At 40.8% G+C, this 25,642-nt stretch overlaps 1 protein-coding gene and 1 long non-coding RNA gene across 3 annotated transcripts; one reads left to right on the top strand and one right to left on the bottom strand.

The window, feature by feature from the left end:
• Positions 1-265: 265 nt before the first annotated feature.
• npm1b (nucleophosmin 1b) lies at positions 266-23,119 on the bottom strand. 2 transcript variants are annotated; one of them, XM_086016051.1, is made up of 11 exons: positions 22,984-23,119; positions 22,650-22,732; positions 21,465-21,584; positions 21,247-21,340; positions 20,761-20,852; positions 19,900-19,979; positions 19,749-19,809; positions 13,581-13,676; positions 7,595-7,690; positions 7,427-7,501; positions 266-4,493 (listed from the first exon to the last, which is right to left on the bottom strand). In XM_086016051.1, the coding sequence occupies exons 1-11, from the start codon at positions 23,030-23,032 to the stop codon at positions 4,440-4,442; spliced, it is 900 nt and encodes a 299-aa protein (XP_085872177.1). In that variant the 5' UTR covers positions 23,033-23,119; the 3' UTR covers positions 266-4,439. The 2 variants fall into 2 exon arrangements, 1 of the variants encoding a protein (XP_085872177.1); XR_015082445.1 differs by lacking the exons at positions 266-4,493; positions 7,427-7,501 and adding an exon at positions 11,570-11,710.
• On the top strand, positions 22,378-25,642 carry LOC147151416 (uncharacterized). Its single transcript, XR_015082446.1, has 2 exons — positions 22,378-22,811; positions 23,073-25,642. It is a non-coding gene; the product is annotated as an uncharacterized LOC147151416 (long non-coding RNA).

Raw genomic sequence — 25,642 nt, 5'->3', positions numbered from 1 at the left:
ATGCCTGACTCACACTTAAAGATAATCAATTTGTTTCATTAAAAAGGTCTGGGACTTCAGTGCCATCCAGTGGTGGCGGTGAAGCTTGAAGGCCTAATCAGAAAGCTGCATTCCAATCATCAGAGAGAATCAAGACAATGACTTCGACTGACCTCCTGATGAAATATGTCAAATCGGCAAATCTGCATACCTACTTAGAAGAGATAAAAGTAGAACATTAATTTTGGACTCACTGAGGGACAAACAATAAATCAATAATTCAACAGATTTTTTTCTGGGTCGCTGAAGACTTCCCTTTATTTGGGCATATGTTACAGGTTAGTCAATGAAAACCAAAAAGTCTGACATCCAGTAGTCATCCGATCACCAATATTGAGCAAGAGAATCTTTGCAGTGGAACCTCCGAAGCTGATAGATATCCAAATTGCTCTAATTTCATTTCATTTTCTTCCCATAAGAAAGCATGTTCATTGAAATAGGCTCAAAATGTCACCAGTAGCTTTTCCAAGCATTCCAAGTTGTCGTAAATTCGACTAAAATAAAGGAAAATATTCACCCTTTAATTAGGGGTTTGAAATGCAGAGTAGTTCTTGGTGCGATGGTATCACGATACAGAAACTGCGCAATAATTTCTTGGTAAATAAATCACATACGAAAAACCGTATCACAATATGTTACAAATGAAAAATGTAAATGCATTAAAGAAATTACATTTTTCATGTCTCCCATAATTCTACTTCAAAAAATAAAATCATTGAAAGTCTGGCAACCGGGGGCAGTGCCCAAAATTTTGTGAAAAAGCCAGGCTCTACTCAAGTGTTGCCAACTTTTTTTCACTTATAATTAGCGACATTCCTGACCTCTTAGCTACTATTTTTACCCAAAAACCTACAAGCAACAAATCTAGACTTTCTTTTTTTTTGTAGTGTAATTGAAGACTCCCTCCAGAGAAGGAGATGCTAACGTCTCAAAGTCCAGACTGCAAATGAATAGTGCTTGCGTGGAGCCACCACTGGTAAATGTAACCATTTTCAGAAATAGGCAGACATACAATATTGACTTTTATTTATTTATTTTACACTTAATGGGTGAGCAGGTACTCGAGAAACCCAGCAATTTACAAAGCTATTCATTGTTCACAAAATGTCTGCTGTAATTTAAAAGCTGGTATAGCCAACGTATTTAAAAGTCAAAATTATCATTGATTTGATCCAGTTTTATCAATACAACACAGCATCATATTGATATTTTCTTTGAGTTTTTACAAAATAATCTTGGGAAGATGACTTTTTTCGGATTACAACTTTGGAGGTTCGCCCAAAGTATTATGGATTTCATATCCATTGATTTATGGCTGGAATAAAAAAAATACATGATACTGTATGCTGGAATTCTATGGTACTGAGATGATCATTTAGAACAAAGTCAGCTTCATAAAGAAGTAGTAGTGTTTTTTTTTTGGTGTTTTTTTTTTACAGATGTCAATTGCACATGATCAGGTGCGGGCTTGAAAACATACAGTAAAATGGCCTCAAAAGGGAATTTCCATGAAAAAACAATAAAGCAAAAATCGGACACTGTAACACAACGGCGGGTTGAGTATTATCATTATCAAACACATTTTATTCAGCTGCGGCACACACACAATCACTACTTTTAGAAAAACAATTCATTAAACTGATAAAAGCAACTACATTATACATTCCGTCAACTCTACCAAAAATGTCCTAAAGTCAGACTTAGCTACTAAATCTATTTCAAATTAGGTAATTACCCAAAGAGGGCTGCAATAACTATTTGATCAGATGAAGTACGCAATGATTAAGGGATTGACGCGAATCGTTAAAAGATGGCATCCGAGTGCCAACATTTGCCTCGTAAAAGGTATTATACGGCGCCATAAACACACAATAAGCGCAGATTGAGAGCACGCTTATAACCGTCGAGACATTCAAGGGTGCAAACAATTAAAGCGCCTTGTGTACTTTCTGTCGAGGTGACATCATTTTTTTACTCTCGTGTCATTCTCTGATGAATACCTCATGACCGTGCGGTAGTAAACAGGACAATTTCGTTTAATCATAGGATTCTCCCGTTAGCAGGTACATTAAAATATATGGCGGACAACTTGTAAATATACCACTGCGACTAATGATGGGTTTTTTTTTGTTGTTTTTTTTTTTTAAGTAAGCACATCTGTGTTGGTTTTAGAGAGCTCATATTGATATTGTTTCTTAAGCAGGATACATGCATACGTACAATGGAGCATGGCTCTCTCTTGTGATCAATGTAAGCAAAGGCCTGATTATTGGTGTCGTTGAAAGATTATCCTGAGTGATTATCATGTGATGTGGGATGTGTTAAGAGATTTTTCTTCCCCGATCTGCTCAGAAAACAGTTCTAGGCCGGGCACTGTAAATGTTAAACCGGGAAGATAGCCAATTAGGAAGCGAGTGGCGCTGTTGCCGGACAAAAACGTTTGTATAACATGTCTCACAAGTTATTCACCACACAAAGATAATCGGGCTGATTTTGAATTTGGATCCACCTTCCAATCATAGTCAGCAAAGGGCCGATGTGAGAGACAATCCTTTATCTTTTGCTGTGGAGTGTGTGAGGAATGATTTTTCCTCACCGATCTGCTCAGAAAACGGTCGGGGACAGATAATCGTAGATGTTGAACCTGTTCAATATTCACGATTGTAAATCCTTATCAACATCTTAATGTGTCTCGTTATTCACCAAAAGAAAAATTGACAAGAACATTTTGAAACCACAATGTACTTATGAGACAAGCTAACAGTTAGCCTAGCTTAATCAATTCCTTCTTGGTATTTTTTTCCAGCAGTCTGGATGCCCAGTGGCACCATGCTGCCTCTCACAGGTTAGTATTGGTATTACGGCAGATATCGTTACATACATACATATGTTATATAAGCGCAGTAAGGACACACATGGCCATTTTTTTTTCTTGTGTGTGGGTGCACACCGCAATCGAGCTATTGGGACACCAGTTTGGCTTTATAAGCTATATGAAATAAAAACTACATTTTTACCAAATATGTTGAGAAAAAGTATAGAAAAAAAGAAGAAAGAATTCTGATCCACGAGCACCAGGTGTCTTTCCTGGAAGAACATCAAGCGCAAAAAAAAAAAAAAAAATGGTTTCACACATGAAAAAGAATGCTGCAGAATGTGTTTGTTTCTATCAGAAAATCCTTTTGGGGAGTTCATAGATTTCATAACTGCAGACAACTGAACCGTAACTTTGGTGCCTAACCAACCTAAAAAGCACACAAACTGTACAAGCATGTATAAAAACGTAAAACAAAAACAAAAATCTCATTCACAATAAAATGGGACGTATCTCAGTTTGGAGCAAAGACATTTAAAGGCACATTCTGCAATATTTCCTTTTGCACTATCATTGTTGCGTCTGACAAGGATGTGCGGCGTTGCGGAAATGCGGAGCTTCTGCAGTCAGTCTTCGGTGTAACGCAAGAGCAAAGTGAGATGCCAATCGCAGCATGCACACAATTAAACATCTTGGAGCACCTGAATGCAATAAATGTGACATCTGCAGGTGCTTTGCGTTTTATAGCTACTGTTGTAGGATTTACGCCCTTTTCGTGTAGACTTCAACTCTTTTTTTGTCTGAGAAAATCTTTCAAAAAAAGATTAGGTCACAAGCGATTCAGGTTTCAAAAAAATATATAACTAGAAATAAAATCATTGTGGCGGCACGGTGGGCGACTGGTTAGCACGTCCGCCTCACAGTGCAGAGGTTGTGGGTTCGAATCCGGCCCCGGCATTCCTGTGTGGCGTTTGCATAATCTCCCCGTGCCTGCGTGGGTTTTCTCCGGCTACTCCGGTTTCCTCCCACATTCCAAAAACATGCATGGGAGGTTGATTGGTCACTCTAAATTGCCCCTAGGTGTGAGTGTGAGTGTGAATGTTTGTCACTGTGTGCCCTGCGATTGGTTGGCAACCAATTCGGGGTGTCCCCCGCCTACTGCCCGTTGACAGCTGGGGTAGGCTCCAGCATTTCCGCGACCCTTGTGAGGATAAGCTTTATAGATAATGGATGGATGGATAAAATCATTGTGAAAAATAGTGCCCGCCTCTCAAAAAAAAACTATTCACTTAATGTCAGTTAGGCATATGAAATTATAATAATTGCGACGACTTTGAGCCGGATTCCCCCTCCGATCAAAACAGATTGACGAGATGGGCGGCTTCCGCAAATAGCGAAAGCGCTCTTCCGCTGAATGTGTCCCCAGTGAAACTGTGCTGCCGCGCATGCGAGTCATACGCTGTTAGCGACGTCGGCATTGAAAACAAGACGGAGCAGGAAAGTAGGAAATCTTGCCGACTGTGCCTTTAAATCACTTGACGGATGCAAAAACGGAGAACTGCGTTCGTTCAAGGCGCGAAGGCGTCTACTTCATCTCCATCTTCAGCGTCTTCACAAAACCCCACAGGTCCTTGACCACCTGTGGTAGACGGGGGAAGAAGGGGAGAACGAGAGAAAGACAAGCGTGAGAGACATGACTCACTTTTCCGAGCATGTTTTTGTGCGTCTCGGCCGTGGGACTTGAGATCGGGGCTGTTGGGGAGCGATGAGGGTTTGGGTGGGGGCAGTAGTACATACCAGAGTATATGAGTAGGTGCTTCAGGTCTGACAAATCTCAGCCCGGGCTGATGAAACCAGAGCATTTCCACAGATGTTTCTCTACACAGCGGGATCAACAAGAGCTCTCCCCACACCACCAGCGCCGGCAAAGGCCGGTCTCTCGCTGCACTTGAAAGGGCTTTTTCGGCTGCTCTCTACACTGCGCGGACAACATTTTGGAGCTAAACTCCACCCACAGGCAACGGCGAAGACTACATTTAGCGTCGCCCATCTGTCCAGGTTACGTGGTTGGAACTTAGTCGCAATCGGAGAAAATCTTTAGGGCAAGTCTGCATTTGAAGGACCCCCTGATATTGGCCAAAACAACAATTTCAAACCAAAATGGCTGCTTTCCAGTGTGTGTTTCGTGTTTAATGCCGAGTCATCAAAATTTTTTTTTTTGCAACATCAACTGCGTATACAGTGGTCCAATTAGAGTGCCTTGACATCCAGGTTTTTAAGAGTGCACTTTAGACCTCCACCACTAGATGGCGAAAGTAAACTTCACAACATCCAGCTACAATCAATTCACATTGGTTTCCTTGCTGTGGAAGGGCAACGTCTGTTGGTGGCAGTAATGTGCCATTAAGCTGGTTTACCAAGCGCCCCCACTGAACAAGAAAAAGAAGATGAAGAAGGAAAGTCAAATTTGTTTGCAATTGGACAAGCCATTAAACTTTGCTGCCATAATGTAACCACATTCAATGAGGGAAACTAAAATATTTATACCATCACTCGAGTATCCGCGGTTGAAATCCGCTAGCAATCGTACAAAAAGCCAAGGGCAAGCTCATTTTTGCAGGACATGGCCAGCATGGCCCTAAAATGGCCACTTCAAACTATAATCATTGATGTCCTGGCCTTTTGTGGATCTACTCATGATAGACACGCCTGCTAAATTTCATTTGAAGTCAAACTGGCTTTGGGGGAGGGATTTTCAAGTTGGGAGTCTTTAAGTATGGGAAAGCCCTCAAAATGGCCATCTATTTTTCTTCAGAATAACAATGATGAAACGAAGCAATTTCAAGACTGTAAATATGAAATGTCCAAACAGTCCTGAATACACTACTACTATCTGACACTGCAGAAGTCTCCGAAGCTTCTCTGAGTGATTCATTTGTGCACTACCAAATAAAAGGAAATGGGCTGTTGTTTTTTTTTTTCCCTAAAATGACAAGAAAGCATTGGAAAGATTTAGTTTCTGCACTGAGCTGGTCAAAGGCCTTGAATGTGAATGTGAGACTGGTACCATCCGCATACCACCAGTCCCTTCATTAAGGCTACAAAAGACACACTCCACTAAATCACTGGGAAAGAGTCGGTCTTGGCAGGTGTACTCCCGTTCCGCCTCAACACGGGCCGGCTGGGCCCACTGAGACAAAATGGATATAATTCAAAGAGAACACGGTGTCCTGGAGAGATCTCTGCGTGTGTGCGTTTGTGTGTGTGAGGCCGACTGGAGAGCATAATGTATGTCAACCGTGCGAAGAACAATGGCGCATTCCTGTGAATCCATCATGGCGGAGGGCTCTTAAGGCTTAAAATGAAGCGAAAGGGCTCTTGACCCGCCAACTGCCAAGGGCCCGAGCAAGGCGGCCAGCTACCAATCAATATGTTGATGCGGCAGGGCCTTGAATGGCAACACAGGTCGCACAACACTTCCTGGAAAAGTGCAGCTTCCATACACTCATGCTTGATGAAACACAAGACTTCAGCATATCTCGCTAGAATTGAGCATGAGCATGTCAAAAACGGGAGTTCTCAAACTTTTGGGCTGCAATAATAATAATTATTATTATTATTTTTAACAAGGGCCTCCTCATAATCCTAATGCCAATTAAACATAACTTCCATGTGTACCCCAAAGTCCCACGGCAAATTATCTTTTTAAACAATTTAACCGCGATATTTTTGACCTGTTTAATAGAGCGGAACTTCAGTAGCTTAAATTCACTAATATGATGTTTCCGTTGGCCCCTTTTTGGGTGTTAACCTTACACCAAATGAATCAGAACATGCATTCCGTAGTTTTTGAAATTGTTGAGTTAATAAAGTGGATATAATATCACACATCCTTCTTCAAATTAGGGCCCGACCAATTAATCGGCCGATTATGGCCTTTCAAACGTCGGCCAAAGTCATTGGTTAAATGGCCAATGTTTGCTGATTGTTTTACAGCAGTTTTCAGCATCAGCATCAGCCTAAAAAAAATCCATAGTACGTAAAAATCCAAGGTTTTTGTGCTATAAAACAAATACGACCAAGAGGAAGAATTTCAAAACTTTTTTTCCCCCCACCGTTAATGTGAACTATAACCTGTACAACTCAATCGGGAAAAAAAATCTTTGAGAGCTGATGTACAAGTCAGCACACCTTCTAATGACTGGTGCTGTGGCTGTGTCCAAAATTAACCAATAGCATTCAAACTCCTGTTAAATGGGATCAGCGCACACCTGCCACAATTTAAAGTGCCTAAAGTGCCACTCTTATTCTGACATACTCATCTGATGGCTAAAAAAGTCCGGCTCCAAACTTGACATATCCGGCCGGTAAACAACTCTTGCGGCTATGCATCGATCACAAGAGCAAATAATGCATAACACATGGTGTGAGGCTAAAAATGTAAAAAAAAAAAAAAAAAAAATGGAGGCTCTCAAGGTAAGAGCAGTCTCACTTGGCTCTGGGATCTAAACCCATGTGTGAACAGTAAATACATCACCCAAAAAATACATCAACTGTATCACAGTTACTTACTTGTTTGTCTGAGATTTTAAAAGAACTCTTGACAAAGTTCTCAAACTTCTGCTCCGTCTTGGGCAGCGGTCTCCCCTGATGCGAGAAGACAGTAAATCATGGGCTCGGCCATGCGGCAGACACTCAATAGGAGCGGCAATCTGCGAGGACGAGAATAGCAGGCTCTACCTCTTTGGCTGCCATCGACAACTTGGTCTTTATCTCGGCCAAAGACGGAGATTTCGATGGGCCGGCCTGCGCTTTGTCTTTTCCTGGAACAGGTGTCTGGAAAAATATATTGTCCAGATAAGACAGGCTGATTGGGATGTCAAATGGAGATTTACACAGCTGCAGATTCAAAAGATTACATATTCGAGCAATATTTCTTCTTTATTTCTATACTACTTGAATACCGTCTGACCCGTTTAGGGTGTACAAAATAGAGGATTTCTACGTGGATTGAGTGGTGATGGATTGATATTATGAGCATCGCCGAACATCTTGAGCATCAGCCCCGATCGTGACCTATTTAGTCTGGCCCGTGTTTATAGCCTTGGCATGAGTAAGCAGCTGGACGGAGATAAAAGAATGACAAGGGACGACAAAATGTACCCTAATTACAACATCTTTTTTTTATTCTATTTTTTTACATTTTTAATACATCAGGTACAAATTATTACTCGCGAGCCGGGGAGGGCGAGCTTTGTCGTTCCAGTTGTTGAAATTTCCATCAATGGCAAATCCACAGAAATGAAAGACACGTGCCAACGAGCAACATGTGTGTTTAAGTACGCTTTTTTTTTTTTTTTTTTTTTTTTTTTTAAATGCCTCTCCTTTGGTTCAATACCTTGAATCTTTGGTGATGTCATGGACACAGATACAAGGAATGAAGACTGCGGCATTCGCAATCCGACAAGTGCGTCCGGGAGTGTGTCTGAAAGTGACATGCACAACACACACGCACAAACGGCATAGTGGATGCGAGTGGATGTTACACAAGCCAACGAGCTTGTCCCTGCATGCAACGGCAGTGTGGAATCCAAAGAAATTGCAGGGTTTCATCGATAGCCAGAGACATGTTTGAAAGAAGCAAGAAGAGACTCATGGAAGGAGACTATGAACTGGCAAGCATGTTGTTCTTTGCTTTCTGCTTGTGTGGATCAGAAGGCTACGGAGATCACGAATTCACAAATGCTCAATATTTACTAAAGGGGTTGCATGCCTAAAGATCTTTGTAGTCAAGGCAAAGTCGATTAATCGACGATGCCATTGATATTTTCCCAGCTCATGACAACGGTCCCAAAACTTTTTGGCAGCCCAGACTGGTTTCACATAAGGACACATTTTAAGGGACCGATCTTGAAATAAATAAAACCAAACAACGAAAAATAGAACTGGCCATTACACAGGAGGTAGTTGTTGTAATTAGTCGGAGCTGTAGGCTTCTAGGTCATTAATACAAAACAATCAAATGAAAAATAGTCAGTGTGGTGGTAACTGAGCGTGCTGGGGCTCGACCGTGTGTGTGCCTCGCCAACTAGTTCAACGCGTGACGTTACTAACCTTGAAACCTCGTCTGTCGCAAACAAAATACCGCTCACCGCTTTTCATTTGTTCACTTATTTTTGTTTAAAAGTAGAGAGTGGAAATATTTTACATTACGTTAGGGCTTCAATTCATGGTATGTTTGTGTGAAAATTAACCCTACTATTATATTACTTTTTAATCATATATTTTTTCCTCTTTTGTTTAGGAGCAATTGAGAAAAAAAATATATATATGTTATCTTTATATATATTTTGATGATGAAATGTATAGCAGGTCACACATTGACACAAACATTGTTGGTATTCTTATCAAGTGGTTTGTTGTTTTTTAACCTAACAAACCAAACTTTTTTTTTAATGACAAATTATAAAGTGACTCTTACCTTGAGTTGAAACGCAACACAGTATGTTTAATGTTTTAAACTACTATTGGGCTTTGGTTGAGAAGAAAACTCTCCCCGATTGGCTTTAATGGTGCCGTCTTGCTCGGTCCAAGACATTTTTCTGTCATTGTCCGAGCCAAAGCTGAGAGTGTAAACACCTGATTTCGTTTTCATCCCACTCGACAGCACCTGGACGGTATGGAGAAATATGCTGAATTTGATCAAAGTGTGCAGAATAGCAACTAGTGCTTAAAAGGGAGATACAATGTCAGACTTTGTAGTTTACCGTATAAAATGATATACAAACTGTCACGTCATTTGTCCAAGACAGCAACGTCTCTCTTAAGACAAGCCATTTGACAAAGTTGAACACATGGTCTAATCTCAGGAATATGATAAGAGGTCACATTTTTAAGATTAGCCCATGTTTAAAAAATACTGTCATCTGTCCCCTTCTCCGTGAGACCCGTATTTTACAGCGTACATCAAAAGGTCGAAATAAAAAGAAAAACTTGGCGCACATGCGCCCCCACTACAGACAAAGAGCACATATGCTGCTGGCTGCTGGCCAGCCAAATCCACTACATTTATTATTTACAGGCAGCTCTCTGCATAAGCCAGCACCAAAGGCCAGCTGTGGACCTGAAACAGCTGATAAACACACAAGCTTTTTCATCTGGCCCAGACGCTGATTACAGATGCCACAAGACATGGAACTTAATCACAAGCACACTCTCATTTGACGCAATCTGTCGCCTTCAATCCAAAGCAAACACATGTTTTTGCAACACCTTTGCTCATCAAGTGTGCCTGGGGGGCGGGTTGGGGGGTGGGGGTGGGGGGGGGGGGGGGCGGCTGCTCGGCGATGTGAGCTCTGCAAAGCCGCAATGTCTTGAAGAGATCTGGCTCAATATGACCAAGTAACCACAATCACTGATAAGTAGTGTGTTAAGTCAACCCCCGGCTCTCTTAATCTAGCTGTGAGCGTGTTCACGTCAAATCGTCAATCAGCAAGAATCACAGAAATCCTTCACAAATAGAAGGCTCAAAGCAACCAAACCACGAGGCAAAGCAGAACTGGAATTCAATAGCGCTGAATACATTATGCGACCAATTTAGGGATGCTGGTCGTTGGTTGTTCTGACTTTCAACCAAATTCCCCAATGGGAATTTTACAGCTTTTTTACAGCAAAATCCAGCCGTTTTTTTCCATCTCAGGGGGCGGCCATTTTGTCACTTGACCCGAAATTACATCTCAGTTACTCAGGGCTCAGGTAACGGCAAATCACGGCCAATCGCTTTTCAGAAGCTGAGCCATGATTGATCGTTACCTGAGCCCTGAGCAACTGTGATGTCATTGATGGACAAAAATGGGGGGGATTTTGCTGCATAACTCATATTAGACAAACACAATATCAACCAGAATGCCATCAGTAAGTAGGGCTGCATAGAACATATAGGAAAGAAACGTTTTGGGTTGACTTCTCATGTAAAAATGATTCACGATAAATTTGCAACTTCAGAGGCATATTTCGGTCAAACACGATCGAATTCCGAATTGTATGAAATCGGTGGCGTTCTACTTCAGAGGTTCCAATTTACTGGTTTTCCAGAGACATTTCATTAATTCCTTCATGATCCCAAGCATTAGTCTAGGGCTGCAACTATTTAGAATCGAACATTCTACTGATTATTCCATCGAGTAATTGGGTAATCTGATAAAAATAGATTTTGCATTATCAGTGATGGACATGCAAGGTGCATGTATTATTTTTGTGCACGTTCTACTGTAGTACGTATATGTGATTGAGTGTGTACGGCTTTAAAGTGAGGTGCCTGGCCCGGTGAATGACGTGGGTGTCGGCGAACGAGTGTGCAGAGTTTGCTGGCTGTTAGCTGCGTGTTAGTTATGGCTAGTGAAAAATCGTTTATGAATGTGAGTATTACGGGTTTTTTTTTGTGGCCATTTGTGCAATAAAGAGATTTAAGGCAGAGATTTTGACTCAACCTTTTTGATAAATGAATTATTTGAGACATTCGATTAATTACTGCAGCCAACTTGGTCCGGACAACATGGGTGAAAATCTTCAAAAGACATGTACCTGTATAAACAGGTATAGTGATCTTTTCAGCGCCCATATACCAGCGTCCCACTTAACAGTCAGGATGTGGTGCTTTATTTAACACATTAAGGTCGCACTAAACCAACTTATTGGTCCCCGGAAAAAAGTTACCTCTTAAACTGTTGCTTGTAGTGCAGGCGCAGACTCGTCCTTTTGTCATAATGATGTCATGTAATGTTTCTGGATACGGGGTCAAGTATGTCACTCAATGGGTTGGTCTTTTTGAAGGTTCTCATGCACATTAGTTCCAACCTGACGAGTCATACCCACATAAAAAAAAAATATATCTTTACACTTAATGCTATCCAGATAGGCACCTGTTTTAACACATGTCAATCAGCTGCTTAAAAACAATGACTCATCCTCTGGGATAAGTCTGAGCAAAGTGGTTAACAACTTTACAACTCTGACGTCTGCTTTAAGGCATAACTTCTCCAAAGTCATCAATCTAAAGAAAACCAGCTGGAAGATAAATAGACTTCGGATCGGCGCGACTTTGTTGATTCTCATGACAAGCCCAGTTACGCAAGAAGGTGCAGCGACACGCTGGGCCGCGAGAGGTGAGAACTGCAGTACTGGCAGCAGATCTGACGAGGCAATCTAATGACCAGTCACCTGCGTTTAGGAGAGAAAAAACAGACATCCACGCCTTCTTCCTCGCTCCTCGGGGGCATCTGGAAGCGCAAGCTGCACCAGACATCAAACACTGGTAATGAGAGCAATTGGGAGAAGGTGTGTCCAGGAAGCGAGGGGTGTGAAGAGGTTGTCAAGAGGGAACAGTTGTTGGGTACGAGAGAGGCGACGGAAACCGGCGAAGCACCACGGGCCACAAATTCAAACTGCTCGGACGGTATCGGCAACCTGTCGGCTAATCCGCGGAGGATTCAAGGAGAGTGTCCGCAAATTTGTCTTTGACACTCCGGGTAATCAAAGGAATAATCAATGTGATGGCACTGATGGTAACAAAAGTCGCTTTTCTATTACATCATCTTTTGTGCCACATTCTCCCAGGCATGACCAATCAAGCCATGTGTAATCCAACTTTAAAATGAGTACAACAGTTGGATTCTATTATCATATCATATGATGACATATAATACAAAAACGGCATCCATGTCATCTGTATTTGTTCATCCGCTCACCCAATGAGAATAAAAGGAATCAGTTCAATAAGCAGTGGCGATAATGGAATCGGAATCGGTAAAACTCTCATCAACTGCAATCGCTACGTCGCAGGGACAAAAACGGTCACCCATGTTTCTGGTACGCGTCGTTGAAATTTGGGAACATTCGGGTAAAGTCTCTTGCCACGACAGTTCTGAAGTTCCTGCCGTGCAAAAGCCCCATTTTTTTCCTCACCTTGGGAATTATGTCCTCACAAATGTGTTCCACACAAATCACAACCTTTCCAGGGGTCAGATAAGCAGCAATTGGCCTGGGTGTATTGTCTGTGTGGTGAACCGCCTTATCTTTTGTTCCTGTCAAAGCCATTTGATCAAACGCTACGCGAAACGTGCGGAGAAGCCGGCCAATTTGTATTCCCCTGGTGTTGCATGTTGCCGTGTGGGCTGGCGGGGGGCATCAAAAGGTGGCTGCAACCCAAGACGGAGGGGTCGGGACACGGGTCACGGGTTTAAACCTTGCCCCAGGAAACCATTTTAGAGGTCAGGTGTGTTTGCTTAAGAGAGAGGCAGAGTTCAAGATTTGGGCTTTGAGAGGCAACCGCCCAAGACATTCCACCGTAGAAATTTACCATCAGGTAGAGCTAATTACAATGCGCTTATCACATTCCAGTGCACAAAGACGGCAAAACTGATTTCCATTCAGACTATCTGGAACCAGTTAACATTAACGAAATAAGATGGTCATTGCGAAATGGCGGCTACAGCAATCCGTTTACATAGAATATCAAATTGTCTTGGGGCCGTTACTATGGCGTAACTTCATTATTGTTACTTTATGTTAAATGTACTGGAAAGCGCTTTGTGAAAGTGCAATATAAATAAAGATGTGTTGCATTGTAAGATGTCTTTTAGTTGTGCCATCATTTATATTTAGTTGTGCCATCATTTCAGGTTGTGCCATCTAAAATGGCACAACCTGAAATAAACAAAGACTGTACCTTAATCTGTGGTTTAACCCCTGATCCTGATGCTTTCGCCGCAGGGCCATTTTGTTTCATCAGACTTTTGTTAGCCTTCTTCGACATTTCCGGGAGCTATGAAGAAAAAAAAATGGTCATAATTGACACAAACCTGACGTGAAAAAAATATGAGTGAAGGATGTCAAATGATAGTTCAATACATCAAACTCAGATGTGTGCATTAAAATGGACAAAAAAAAAACTACACCAAGTAAATCTGATTCCAAATTGAGAATTCTTCCAAAAAGAAGTGGAGAGATAACACAAATTAGTGCAACTTCCTATAAATAAGCACCTCAGTTGCCTCCTTACATGCCGGAGGCCTTCCAATTACATTTCTATTGATAGAATTCACCTGCGCGATTATCTAATAACCCACATTTCCTGAACACCAACCCTTTCCTCGCCTCGGAGCGGCTTGCGAGTGTAATTGCCCGTGTTGACATAACGACTACAAGACCATTATGCGTGTCATTTCCTGAAGCGATAACTCTGGAAAGATCAAGTGACGGCATTTACGAGACGTTTTGAACATGACGAGATGAGAAGCGCGGAAAACGCTTCAGTCATGACAGCAGACCTGTCAAGTTATAAAATTGACGGGGGGTGGGGGGGACAATGCATGCTGGAAATGAGGTGCGGTGCAGTCAAAAAGATTGTAACGGACAAAATGGTAAAATGTGGAATTCTCATTGCGTTTATAACGTTTAACATAGCGCTACATGGTTGGTAGGGGTGTCACGGTATACGTGGGTGTATTAATACGTTTCGGTGCGGCATGTTCGGTTCGGTCCACTTGCGTACCGTTTCTGATCAGTTTTTAGAATTAACGCGGGCTTACGCGTGAGTAGGCGAGTTTTCACACGGACGCTATTGAGTGTTGCACGCGTAGGAGAGTGAGGGGGCACAGATGAGGAGCCAGTACGCCAGAAGCCCGTGATAAATCATAAATGCATGGACAAATGGCATTATTGTAGCATACGCAAACAAGCCACAACTAGAGGGCCCCCCCCCCCGTACACTGCGGTCTCGTGTTTGGGAACATTTTGGCTTTCCTGTTAAAATCGCCGATGGGGAAAGGTACGTGGATAAGTCCCAAAGTTGTGTGCCGACTTTGCTACATGGAGATCGGCGGCTATGTTGCAGGTAGCACGTCTAACATAATAACGCACTTAAAACGGCATCATCCGATTGTGAATGTTTATTCCACGAGGAAGAAAGCAGTCTTTTTAGCCAAAAACGTCAAACTTAAATAGCGAGATTTATCATATGCTGTTGAACATTCAAAAATTTCAATGTCTAAAAAGTGTATATAATTTCATTCAGACTTTTTTAAGTTACTGTATTTTTTGTCATTATAAAAAGTTTTAATATAGTTAGCAATAATTGTACCTTATGTATTTTTTTTTCTTCACAAAAAGTGTATACATGTACTATACTGACAATTTGTCTTTAAATTAAATACTTAGATGTGTCATAGGCTGTTGCTGCTGAGTATTTAAAGATTTCAGTGTCTTAATAGTTTATAAAATTAAAAGACCTTTATTGCTAGTGTATTTTTTATTCTGGTGTAATTTCTTAGGCTATCACCCGAATGGTTCGCTTTTATTTATTTTTTCTAAAAATTTACTTGTCATCTTTTCAAAATAAACATATTTAAAACAAACAAACAAAAAAAAACATTTTTTTGGTACCAAAATATACCGAACCGAAGTTTCCAGAAACCGAACTGAACCATGAGTTTAGCTGTTACACCCCTAATGTTTGGGATCGCTACTATATTCCACACAATTGTCTCCTGTACCTTAAACCTTTGCAAAACATTCCATCTTTCATTAGGTTGTTATTGTTATGTAAACAAATTGTTTTTTGTTTTTTTTTACATTTGCCCTATTTGATGTTCCTTGTAGTAAAGCAGATTGTTAGCATGACTCACTAGCACATTTCATAGCACACTCCGAGATCAGTGACCGTTAACCGAGAATGAGCATCTTTTCGAAGACCTTTGTCCTTCTCCGGACCGAGCATGGCCTTTTAAAGCCACACACACTCAAAAGTCACAGATAATAGACTGGAAGGAAGTGTGGATGGCAAACCCCAAGTGGACAATCATAATACCTGCAGATAACATTCAAACTCAATCAGATACGATTAATCAATTAATCGTGGGATAATCTGTAGACTAATTTATTCTATAATTGCGACAAAAATATTCAATATCTGTAGCCCTACACTGCACACATATTTGAAAAGCCAGATTTTCCCGCCCTGTTTCTGGGTTGCTGTTATGTATACAGTGGCTCCCTCAGTTATGACGGAACTGACATACGACCCGTCATGGTAACATGTAAACTTGCTGTTTCTCATTGGATTGTTTTTTTGATTTATGGCCCAGAATTGTTTTTCACTCAAATATTTACTGTAATTATTCAAGTTTAACTCTCTTGTTAGGCTTGGTTCATGTGCAAAAAATAAATGAAACTCCAAAAATATTATGAAAAATATATTTTTAAATAGAAAAGAACAAAATTAAGGCCAGTGGAAGAGGTTTCATCCAAATTGTACTGCATATTGCAAAAATAATAATAATATCGATGATAATAATAATAATGGACTTGAAAACAGGATTTGAATTCAAATTAATGACTTATTAGACTGTAGAGTTATGAACACAGTCTTATAAATAAAGCAATATAATGGCATATACAAATTTATCAACTTAAAAAAATGTGATTTAATTAATGCAGCCATTACGCAACAAACTTCAATGACGTCAGCTAATCAAAAAGCGTGGGGGGTGGGGGGTTAAAAAGAAATTAAGCTGTTAAGCATACAGTATTAAGAAATAAAAAAAATAAAATGAGCTTATTTATAAAATGATGAATATATCAATGCCACCTCAATCAAGTCAAAAACCTCTCATTCACTAAAACTGACCATTAAAATCATGCAAATCTGCCAAACACTCTTCAAAGACAATTCCACAATGTTATTTACTGCATCTGTGGCATTTTTCCAAAGGTGGAATGAACATTTTAAGGATCACCTCACGCTGACTGATAAATATCAACATCTACATGCAGTTTTACCCATCATCAAGATATCTGCTTTATTCGCTTATCACTTCCAAGTGCTACGGTCTTGCGGACGAGGATTGTGAAGATATCAACAGGTGACAGACGCGCTCAGCTGTCATCCGACCCCGAGGCGAGGAGCGGCGCTCATGTCGCAGGTATGCGCATCTGCCCCGCTTTGATCTCTCGCCCTGGCACTGTTTCTCTTTGGACCCGCGTGTTTTCGTCGAAGCGAGGAGAAATCACACGCCGAAATTAGGCTGATACACACACACACACACACGCACTTTAAAGTGATTGCGAAGAAACGCAAAACGTGTTCAAAGGCGAGGGCCAGGTGCAGGGCTGAAATGGCACGAGAGACGATTAAAAAAAAAAAAGGGAGGGGGGGGCAATCATATTAACAGTGGGATGACAGAGGGATGAAGATATGTAGGCTTGCAGAAAAAAAACGTTGTGCATGTGTGCGAAGTAATCCTACATGTGTTCAGGCAAGTTTACAATGGAACCTGCAAAGTGCAACAATTTGGAGTTCTGGATATAAAAATAGGCAGCAAAAGTGTAAAAAAAAAAGAAAGGAAGAAAGAAAATTTGGAGTTCAAACCAGCGAGTGCGATGTCAGCAAATCCCATGAGACTTGAGCTCAGGAAGTGGAGAGGAAGAGACTGCCCTGCGACATAACGTGTAACGACAACCAGGTCTAATAAATTACACATTTACACTCTTGTTGTTTTTGAAGATGTGGCTTTATTTAGGGTGTGCGCAGGGGTGAGGGGATGCGTCAACTGAGTCTGCATGTTGAAGGGGGTGCATCGCTTGTGATTTCTAGAAAAATAAGAAGGGTTAAATACAACCATTTCATCTATAAAATGCCATTTTAAAACAAAGATTTTTTTAAGAGTGTTAGCAGGGGGGAAAAGTACGTGCCAAACTTGAAGAGGGGGTGTGGCTTTCAAAGATTGGATCGTCTGAACTATGACAATTGTTTCACCCAAGTGTGGTTTAGATGAAAATGAACAAAAAAGGTTAAATATGACACCCCCAAAAAACCTAACTAAAAACAGGGCCTTTTACTTTTAGGAAGTTTGTGTCTTAAAATCATTACATTTTAAAAAATATATATAAAAAAGGTTGAATTTGACAATTTAGTCAAAAAAAAAAGAAACTTTTCAGACATTTTTAGCTAAAGGCGACATGAAACAAAATTGTTTTTTTCCCCCAAGTGTGAATTTTAATAAAAGTTTAGCGTAGCTTAAAAATATTTTTTCCAAGTGTGATTTGTATAAAAATGACTAGTAAAAAGGTAAAATATTATCATATGAAACAAAAAATTTGCTTTTTTTGGAGGGGATTCTATAGGAAGGCGCACGATTTATAAATATATATATATATATTTTTTTTCCTAGGCATTAGTTAGAATTTAATACCTTAGAAGTCAATCGTGTTCAGCTTTGAAGGTTCCACTGCACGTTGCTGGTATGGATTAATCTGCACTTACTGCAAATACCTGTATGTAAAAATAATGCATACATGTGTGCATATGGGTGTGAGTTTAGTCATGAAATAGTGCCGTCCTGCTGGTGAGACAGTGAGAATTCCCGTAGATTACAGAGGAGAAATCCGATCATTACGCCACACGAACCCTGTGTTTTACTCGGCGAAAAACAGGTGGGCGCAAGAGTGAACAGGATGAAAAGGTTCCATGTTTTTTACCTCGTACAGGGGAGAAAAAAAAAAAAAGGTGGCCGGTCAGTGGGTGCAGGGGTAGTAGGCGGAGCTGGAGGCAAATGAAATGTTGCCACAGGACACAGACCGCCTGTGGGAGTTTGAATGAAGCTGGAAACAAAAGGACTTGAGGCAAAAATGCAAGCGTCTGCCTCTGCTGACACCAAGTGGACAACTGAGGAGTAACAGTCCATTTGACACGTGCAGCTTTGTTTTCATACATTTTGTCATGTGTTCCATAGTCAAAATATAAAAATGTACTTTAAAAAAAAAAAAAGGACATAAAAATGCATGCCTCAAAACACACGCTAACAGGTAGGTAATGTCTGAGAATTATGCTGCTTATGACCTAACAACTTTCCAACAAGCATTACAACTCTTTAGCGTCTCATCGATTAAACGTGGAGTAACATATTTTTCGTCGGTCTTTAGGCTCATTCATGAAACATGCAGCTGAACGTATCCTCTTCATATCGGACCGCTTGACAACTTTGTACGGGAGCGTTTTATTTTGTCATGGCTCAAGTAGCCACACACTATCGTCTCCGCGTGTGTGCTCAACATCAGAGACACGCGAATCAAAGTCAACCCTTTTCTTGTACATGGCCGGTACACAGAAAAAAAAAAATAATGCGATTAATCGTTCAGCCCTAGTTCTTATTCACACTGTACTTTTTGCAAGGGAACTATATTCTGTAAACACATCGACGCATGTGACGATCGTTGTTCCTATTGGACAGAAATGGAGGGTGGTATACAGAACGCAAACCCGGAAATTGAGGAAAACATGCAATTCCTGTGTGCTGCATATTTGCACTGGAATTAGAGCTACAATATCATTTTGAGTGTCAAGAGCAGCTCATTCAAAGCATGTTTCGAAATTTTGGAACAGCGTTGGCGAATGTGTGCAGAAACCCGCAAAAGTGTGTACTCTGCGTGTCCTGACCCACAACATGCTGGCTAAAAAAGCCAAAGGATCACATATGATCAACATTTACTATAGGCTAATATTTCCCACAATGCCGGGTTACGGTGGCTTTGTAACCCCAAAATCCTGTAATTGGTGTTAATCGGCAGTGGTTTTTATTCACACCGGAAGCGAACGCGCACCAAGACCGCCTCAAAAAGTGGCTCTCGGTCCGGTTGTTTGATCCGCGCATGGATTCGTTTGTGTGTATCCACACCTGCATAAAAGGTCCGGATCAGCGTGGAAAACGAAGACTGGTCCATTTAGTGCCAAACAGTGCAGGTGCGAATACACCCTTAGTTATTAGATTAATCGTTGCAGCCCTTAAAAATCCGGAATGATTATTCATTTAAAAAACACGACTAAATCGACCCGGCTTACTTTTTTTACGCTCTTCTGGGGCGTGGCTTCATTTTCATCACTGTCCTCATCTTCATCATCACTACAAAATAACAAAAGATAATATAATCCTTGAGGCTGATGAGCTTGGCATATAAAATTATTATGAATAGGGAGGGAAAAAAAAACATACTCGTCATCATCCTCCTCATCGTCGTCGTCGTCGTCGCTGTCTTCGTCGCTGTCTTCGTCAGAGTCCATTTTTAGCTTTTTCTGCATAATGAATGAGAAAAAAAGAAAGAAAACAGATTAGAGTCTTTGCACATCTTACAACATTATAAAAGATACTAAAATATTTTTCAAACATTTTATTTGGCATGTCCCTTCTGGCACCAATTCAACATGGCCTCCCGATCAAAGTCCACAAAGGCCCGTTTATCAGATGTCTCTAAAATATTATCATGTGTGTCAAAGAATGTTTTTTCCCCTTCCTGATCTGCTCAGAAAACAACCCCAATCGTAAATGTAAAACCTGTTCAATATTTACGATGGCAATTCCACTGTGGTCAACAGAGTTGGGCTGAGCCATGAACTCTGTGATTGTGACATCAAAACGGAACGACACGGTGAGATAATCTCATTGTAATTTACCACAAATTGACTGACTCAGTGTGACATTTGCGTCAATTGAGCTAGACACAAAGCTATTATTCTGTTCTATGAGTGGCAACAGGTGGATACACAGGTTAATTGTACCTTCTGCCATCTAGTGGAAGACCATTTTATAGTTTTGTCTGTCGCCATATGCTGCTGGCAGAGATAGATGAACAAAGTTATATTCTTGGTAGTAAATAATTAAATAGCTTTCATGAAAATTGAATGGGGAAAAAAGTGACATTTGATCATTTCCCCTAGCATACCTTTCAGTGTTTGGAAATCACTGAGTTAAGAAATAAAACATCAGTATCTGAGTACCCCGCTTTAGTCAGCAAGAAAACGTAGCTCAAATTTTCATGAGCAACCACTGAAAAAAAAAACGAAGTGCGAGAGCTACCTGTGAAACCTTTTTTCCCAACATCAGGCCAGCAGGACGCTTCACCGGTGACGTGTTATGCTCTTCCTCTTCATTGTCTGAATCTCTCACACCTTACAAAAAAAACACAAGGTAGTTTATACTCAGATTTACATCGTCAACGATACATCCACTCATCCATTTTCTATAGCGTTCGTACGCATCAGGTTCGCAGGTGCGCTAGGAGCCTAACCTGGACTGGTAGCCAACCAATCACAAGGCACATACAGTATGTGATTATTTTGTTGTTTGCTTGACTTTGATGCTGGGTTAGGATAGTAGATCTTTTATACAGTACATGCATTGAGAAATGTACTTTGAAAATGGAATCTACTGAGAGTACATATTTTGTCCACATTTAAAGTGGCCATACACCTAGTTAGGAAGCATGTGGCCCTATGTGCACTCCTCCACCAAGTTGCCCACCCCTGGCGAAGAATAATGAAGAGCCAATGTGTGAATACTTACTGACAAAATGCTGTCCGCTAATATGTACCGGTCCGGAACCTGACAGGAGACGTAATGTAACTGGCGGCGTGATCTCAAATCCACCTAAACTCATCTAGGAAATTAAAAAGATATTCATATTAAATTTATGTAATGTGATTCAGCACACACAAACACAGGCCAACACATGTAAAATTTCAACTGTTTTGGGTTTGTTTTTTGTACTGGTTTTCACTCACAGAGGGCAGGACAGACGGCTTCAGCACAACCAGCGGTACTTTGGTGGCTGTTCCATCATAAGTGAGGGCCTCCAACTCCACCATGTGGAACTTGTCCTCAGCCTCGGCTCCCAGGCAAGCCTGAAACAGCGGCAGGGCGCAGCGCACAACGGAATTCAGTGTGAATACACAAATACACAAGATAGCCATGCTACGAATACCCTTGGGATGAATTTGGATTACAGATAGTAATCTTTAGATACAGTGAAGCCCCTACGTATTTGCTGTTTGCTATTCACCAATTAAATTTTTTGTGACAAACCCATCCACGACTACTCACTGAAAAAGTCGACTATCTGTGGTTTTTGTGCTCTTTCTATAACACTCCAAGATGCCACAAAATTGCTCCAAAGCCCTGACTAATAGGAAAGTAGTAATTGGTGTTAAGGATATACAAATGTACCTGGCGATCTTTCCTCATTGAAACAAAGGGAAAAACAATTTATACGTTCCATTTTGGCCCCCCCAAAAAGTGTGAAATGTGATTTTTTTTTTTACTGAGGTCAATAGCACTGCATAATTGTGTTTAATTTGACTGTAACAAATTAAACAGTTTGCACAATCCAATTAATTCACTGAGGCTCCTTCTGGTGTAATCAACTGACCACTCGCTGGCAGTATAATGCAGTCATTCATGCAAATTTAGATGAGGATCAAATTTAATGTCATTGACTCAAAGCTGCAGTAATAAAATAGTCGTTTCTTTTGCACAAGATGAAGAATATGTGCTTGTGAGCATTATATTGTCTGTCTACACGTGTTACTCCACCGTTTGAGTTCGAATATCCAATCCCTAAAGTGTTATAACACCACTGCTAGCCCGTCTACATTAGGCTAGCACTATGTTGCGTCTCACCCGAAGTCAGTTGGGATAACTCGCTCACTGAGTAAGATAGCTGCATGGAAGCACAATGTCTTCTTTGAAACGCAATAAATTACATTTCCCAAGCAAATAAAGAATAGATGAGCTAACCACGATCACGTGACAAAAAAGAGGGCAGATTCGCGCCGGTCGAGATAAGTTGGCGCGAGTGTGTACGGGGCTCCAGGCAACGAATTGTGAACAAACACAGTAGTTGTTGTTTTTTCTTTGCATTGTTTTTCTAACACTTGTGAGGCTGATACTCGTTTTAAGGGCGGTCTTACCGCTTTGAGGGACAGCTGTTGCTCCGTTTCATCGTCGTCAACGTCAACTTTGTACTCCCGTTTGTCCGATTTGAGTGTACAACCTGGAGAAAGACATGGGACGTGTAACGAATGCCACGTACGTGCACAGTGCAAGTCGACAAAGACGTGAAGTCACTTGAGGTACGCCTGTATGCCATTTTATGACCTTTATTCCGCGGCTAGCTAACAAAAGAGCACAAATGGGGCGGTTAAATGAGCCTGTTACATAAGCAGCGTCTTAAAGTTGAACGTATTATGTTCAACAGGCAAAAATGCGAACCAAAATGTGTGTTTTTTGAAGGCTATAGCTCACCAAATAAATACATTTGAGGTCTGTTCATATCTGAAATATCCCCCTCCATCTTTGTTGTTTTGTGTGGTGTGGGGGTTTTACTTCCGTAGGTCGCTCTGACGGACGCGTCGCCGAGCCAATGGGAGAGGCGGAAGAGGTCCCGTGACGGCGCTAATTGTTTGAGCTAATAGAGTCGAAGTGGAGGCGGGACAAAAGGGAATTGGATTTCTACTGTGGATGAACGCTAGAGAGAGCTGTCGTAAAGTGGATCGAGGTAAAATACATAAATAAATAAATATATAAATAAATTAATTAAAAATATAAAACCGTGAAAGAATAGATGTAGGCCTACTGATTCAACTCCTTTTCTGAAGTACAGGCAAAAAAAGTGAAATCTCTAAAATATACTTAAGTACAGAACAAAATGAAATTTCAGTATAGCCCAACAAGATGTGTTTTGTTAAGTCAGCAAAACAATTCTCTGAACCCAGCTAAATTCTTGCATAGTCCTGCATCAGCAAAACAAAATAGCATAAAAACAAAAAAGAAGAAAAAAGCTACATGAGAAACTTAAAAAATACCTTGTATGTCATATTAGATTAGGATTTTTTAATGGCACAATGTGATGCTTCTTAAAATGGCACAAGAAATGCATTCACCTTCATGCATTCTTGTCGCTGACAACATCACAAAAATCTCTTAACATGTTGCTTCTCCACATCTGTTGTGTCGTCTTTATGCTGCCTGTTTCACCTTCTTCCGTGTCGCAGGTGCCTTTTTTTTCCTTTTCACGATCTCATCTACCTCATCTACAAATGACGTGCGTTTTCAAAGTCAAATGTGGCCCCAATGCACAAATGTTTGCTCACTCTTGATCTGCTGTATTCCCAAATTTCAACTTTTATTTAGAAATAGGGATTTGTTAATACCAGGTGTGTTGTTTGGAACCAAATAAAACATTCATTTCTGTGGTTGTTAAAAAAAATCCTGACAATAAGATGAGAACATTAAAGAGAAATTACTCTCGTAGAAAATTGTAAACAGTATAATGGCATGGGCCCTGTTAGTTTAAGAGCCAAATGGAAAAATTAAACACGTGCAAATTCCTCTTTTATGCTCAGTTTGTGTTATTCATCACTTTATACTGTATCTCTTTATATTTCTCTTCTTAAACCGAGCGTGCGAAGATCACCTTGACCGCCCCTGTGTTTTAATTGCCACTGAACCGTGTCTGCTCTGAGTGGAATTGTGACACGCCAGCCAGCTGAACGGCTTGCCAGTTGCCTTTCTAGCCTCACGTCACCGCGTTTGCACAGCAGGTGTTGAGTCAAATGCAGGGGCCAAAAGCACAGATTTTGACCCGACAGGAATGACTTGTCTTCACGCATGGCCGAACACTTTGAAGGGGAGGCACATCTGCACGTCGGCGGCTCACTCAACGCCTTTTTGGGGGAGAAACAACGGTTGAAATTGATATATGTTTCATGTACAGTGAACTCTTGCCCATTTGTTTTTCCTTGTTCGCCTACTTTTATCTTTTATGCAACCTAACAATAGCTATTCGCTAAAAAAAATCACCATAGGCTACTCCCGTTTTTGTGGTCTTTCTGTAATTGTCTAAGATGCCACAAGATAGCCACAAAGCTAACATGAAAGTAGGCCTCATTAAGAGGCCTACAAACAAATGGCAAATTATGTTTTTTTTTTTTTTTACTCTTGGTTGCCTATTTATGTACATAAAAGGTTGCCTGTACACCTGTACAAAGGTTTTATGATAATAACAATAGTAGTAGTAATAATAATAATAGCAATAATGAATCATTTGGCACCAATGCAGTGATTTTAAAACTGGTGTAATGTTCTCTCATCCTATGTTCCTGTTCCTGCAGTCCAATTCTGCAGTAATTGTAAGGTGGAGATACTCTTTTTGGGGAGGCCAGACAGAAGGGCATTACAATAATCTAAACGACTGGAAATAAAAGCATGCATCAGCACCTCCGTGTTAGCCTGAGAGAGAAACGGGCGGACTCTGGCACTATTCTTAAGATGATAAAAAATGATCTTAGTTACATTTTTAATGTGAGGAATAAAACTGAGCTCAGAGTCAAAAATGACGCCCAGGTTCCTTCCACATTGTGAGGGTTTAAAATATTGTAGTTTTGGTAAAAGTTTCTCTCTCTGACCTTCAAGGTCGATCACCGAAACCTCAGTTTGGTCCTTATTGAACCGGGGGTGTATAAGGGGATAAGGGTTGTTAAAAGTCTCATCAAACCTGCGGTGCTGCAGGCGTGCAACAACTCGTATGTATTGCGTAAAAAAGAAATGAGAAATTCGTCAGAAGTTTTAATACGTGACCAAACGGCAGTCGCTGCACACAACAGCTGGGAATGGTGTGGTGAGGTGAAGCACTGAGCCGGGTCGAGACTCAGTTAAATAAATATATTAGATAAGCCTGTCTTTATTTAGACAGCGTGATGAAGCTCTGCATTGTCAATACAGTAGCAAATGTTGCACTGGGAGCAACGCATGAGCCAGAATTTTACACATGGATTAGTGAGGGATAAACAGTTTGTGCATGGGGTTTTTCTTGTTTGGATTTGTTATATAAATAAAGTCTTTAATTTAGCAGAAAACAGAAGCATCTGAATTGTCGTTTGAATTAAATAAATATTGGCTTGCA

Source organism: Filicampus tigris, chromosome 2 (genome assembly GCF_054856515.1).
Source record: "Filicampus tigris isolate MCC_2025a chromosome 2, RoL_Ftig_1.0, whole genome shotgun sequence".
In the NCBI taxonomy this organism is placed as follows: domain Eukaryota; kingdom Metazoa; phylum Chordata; class Actinopteri; order Syngnathiformes; family Syngnathidae; genus Filicampus; species Filicampus tigris.
Note: the sequence above shows the minus strand (reverse complement) of the source record. Positions and strands in the feature narration are given on the sequence as shown.

Excerpts from the sequence above, each read along its gene's own strand:
- npm1b (XM_086016051.1), bottom strand. The coding sequence starts at position 23,032 with ATGGAGGGGGATATTTCAGATATGAACAGACCTCAAATGTATTTATTT. Across the intron at positions 21,585-22,649 it reads AACAGCTGTCCCTCAAAGCG|GCTTGCCTGGGAGCCGAGGC; the intron begins GTAAGACCGCCC and ends CCGCTGTTTCAG. Across the intron at positions 21,341-21,464 it reads AGCCGTCTGTCCTGCCCTCT|ATGAGTTTAGGTGGATTTGA; the intron begins GTGAGTGAAAAC and ends TTAATTTCCTAG.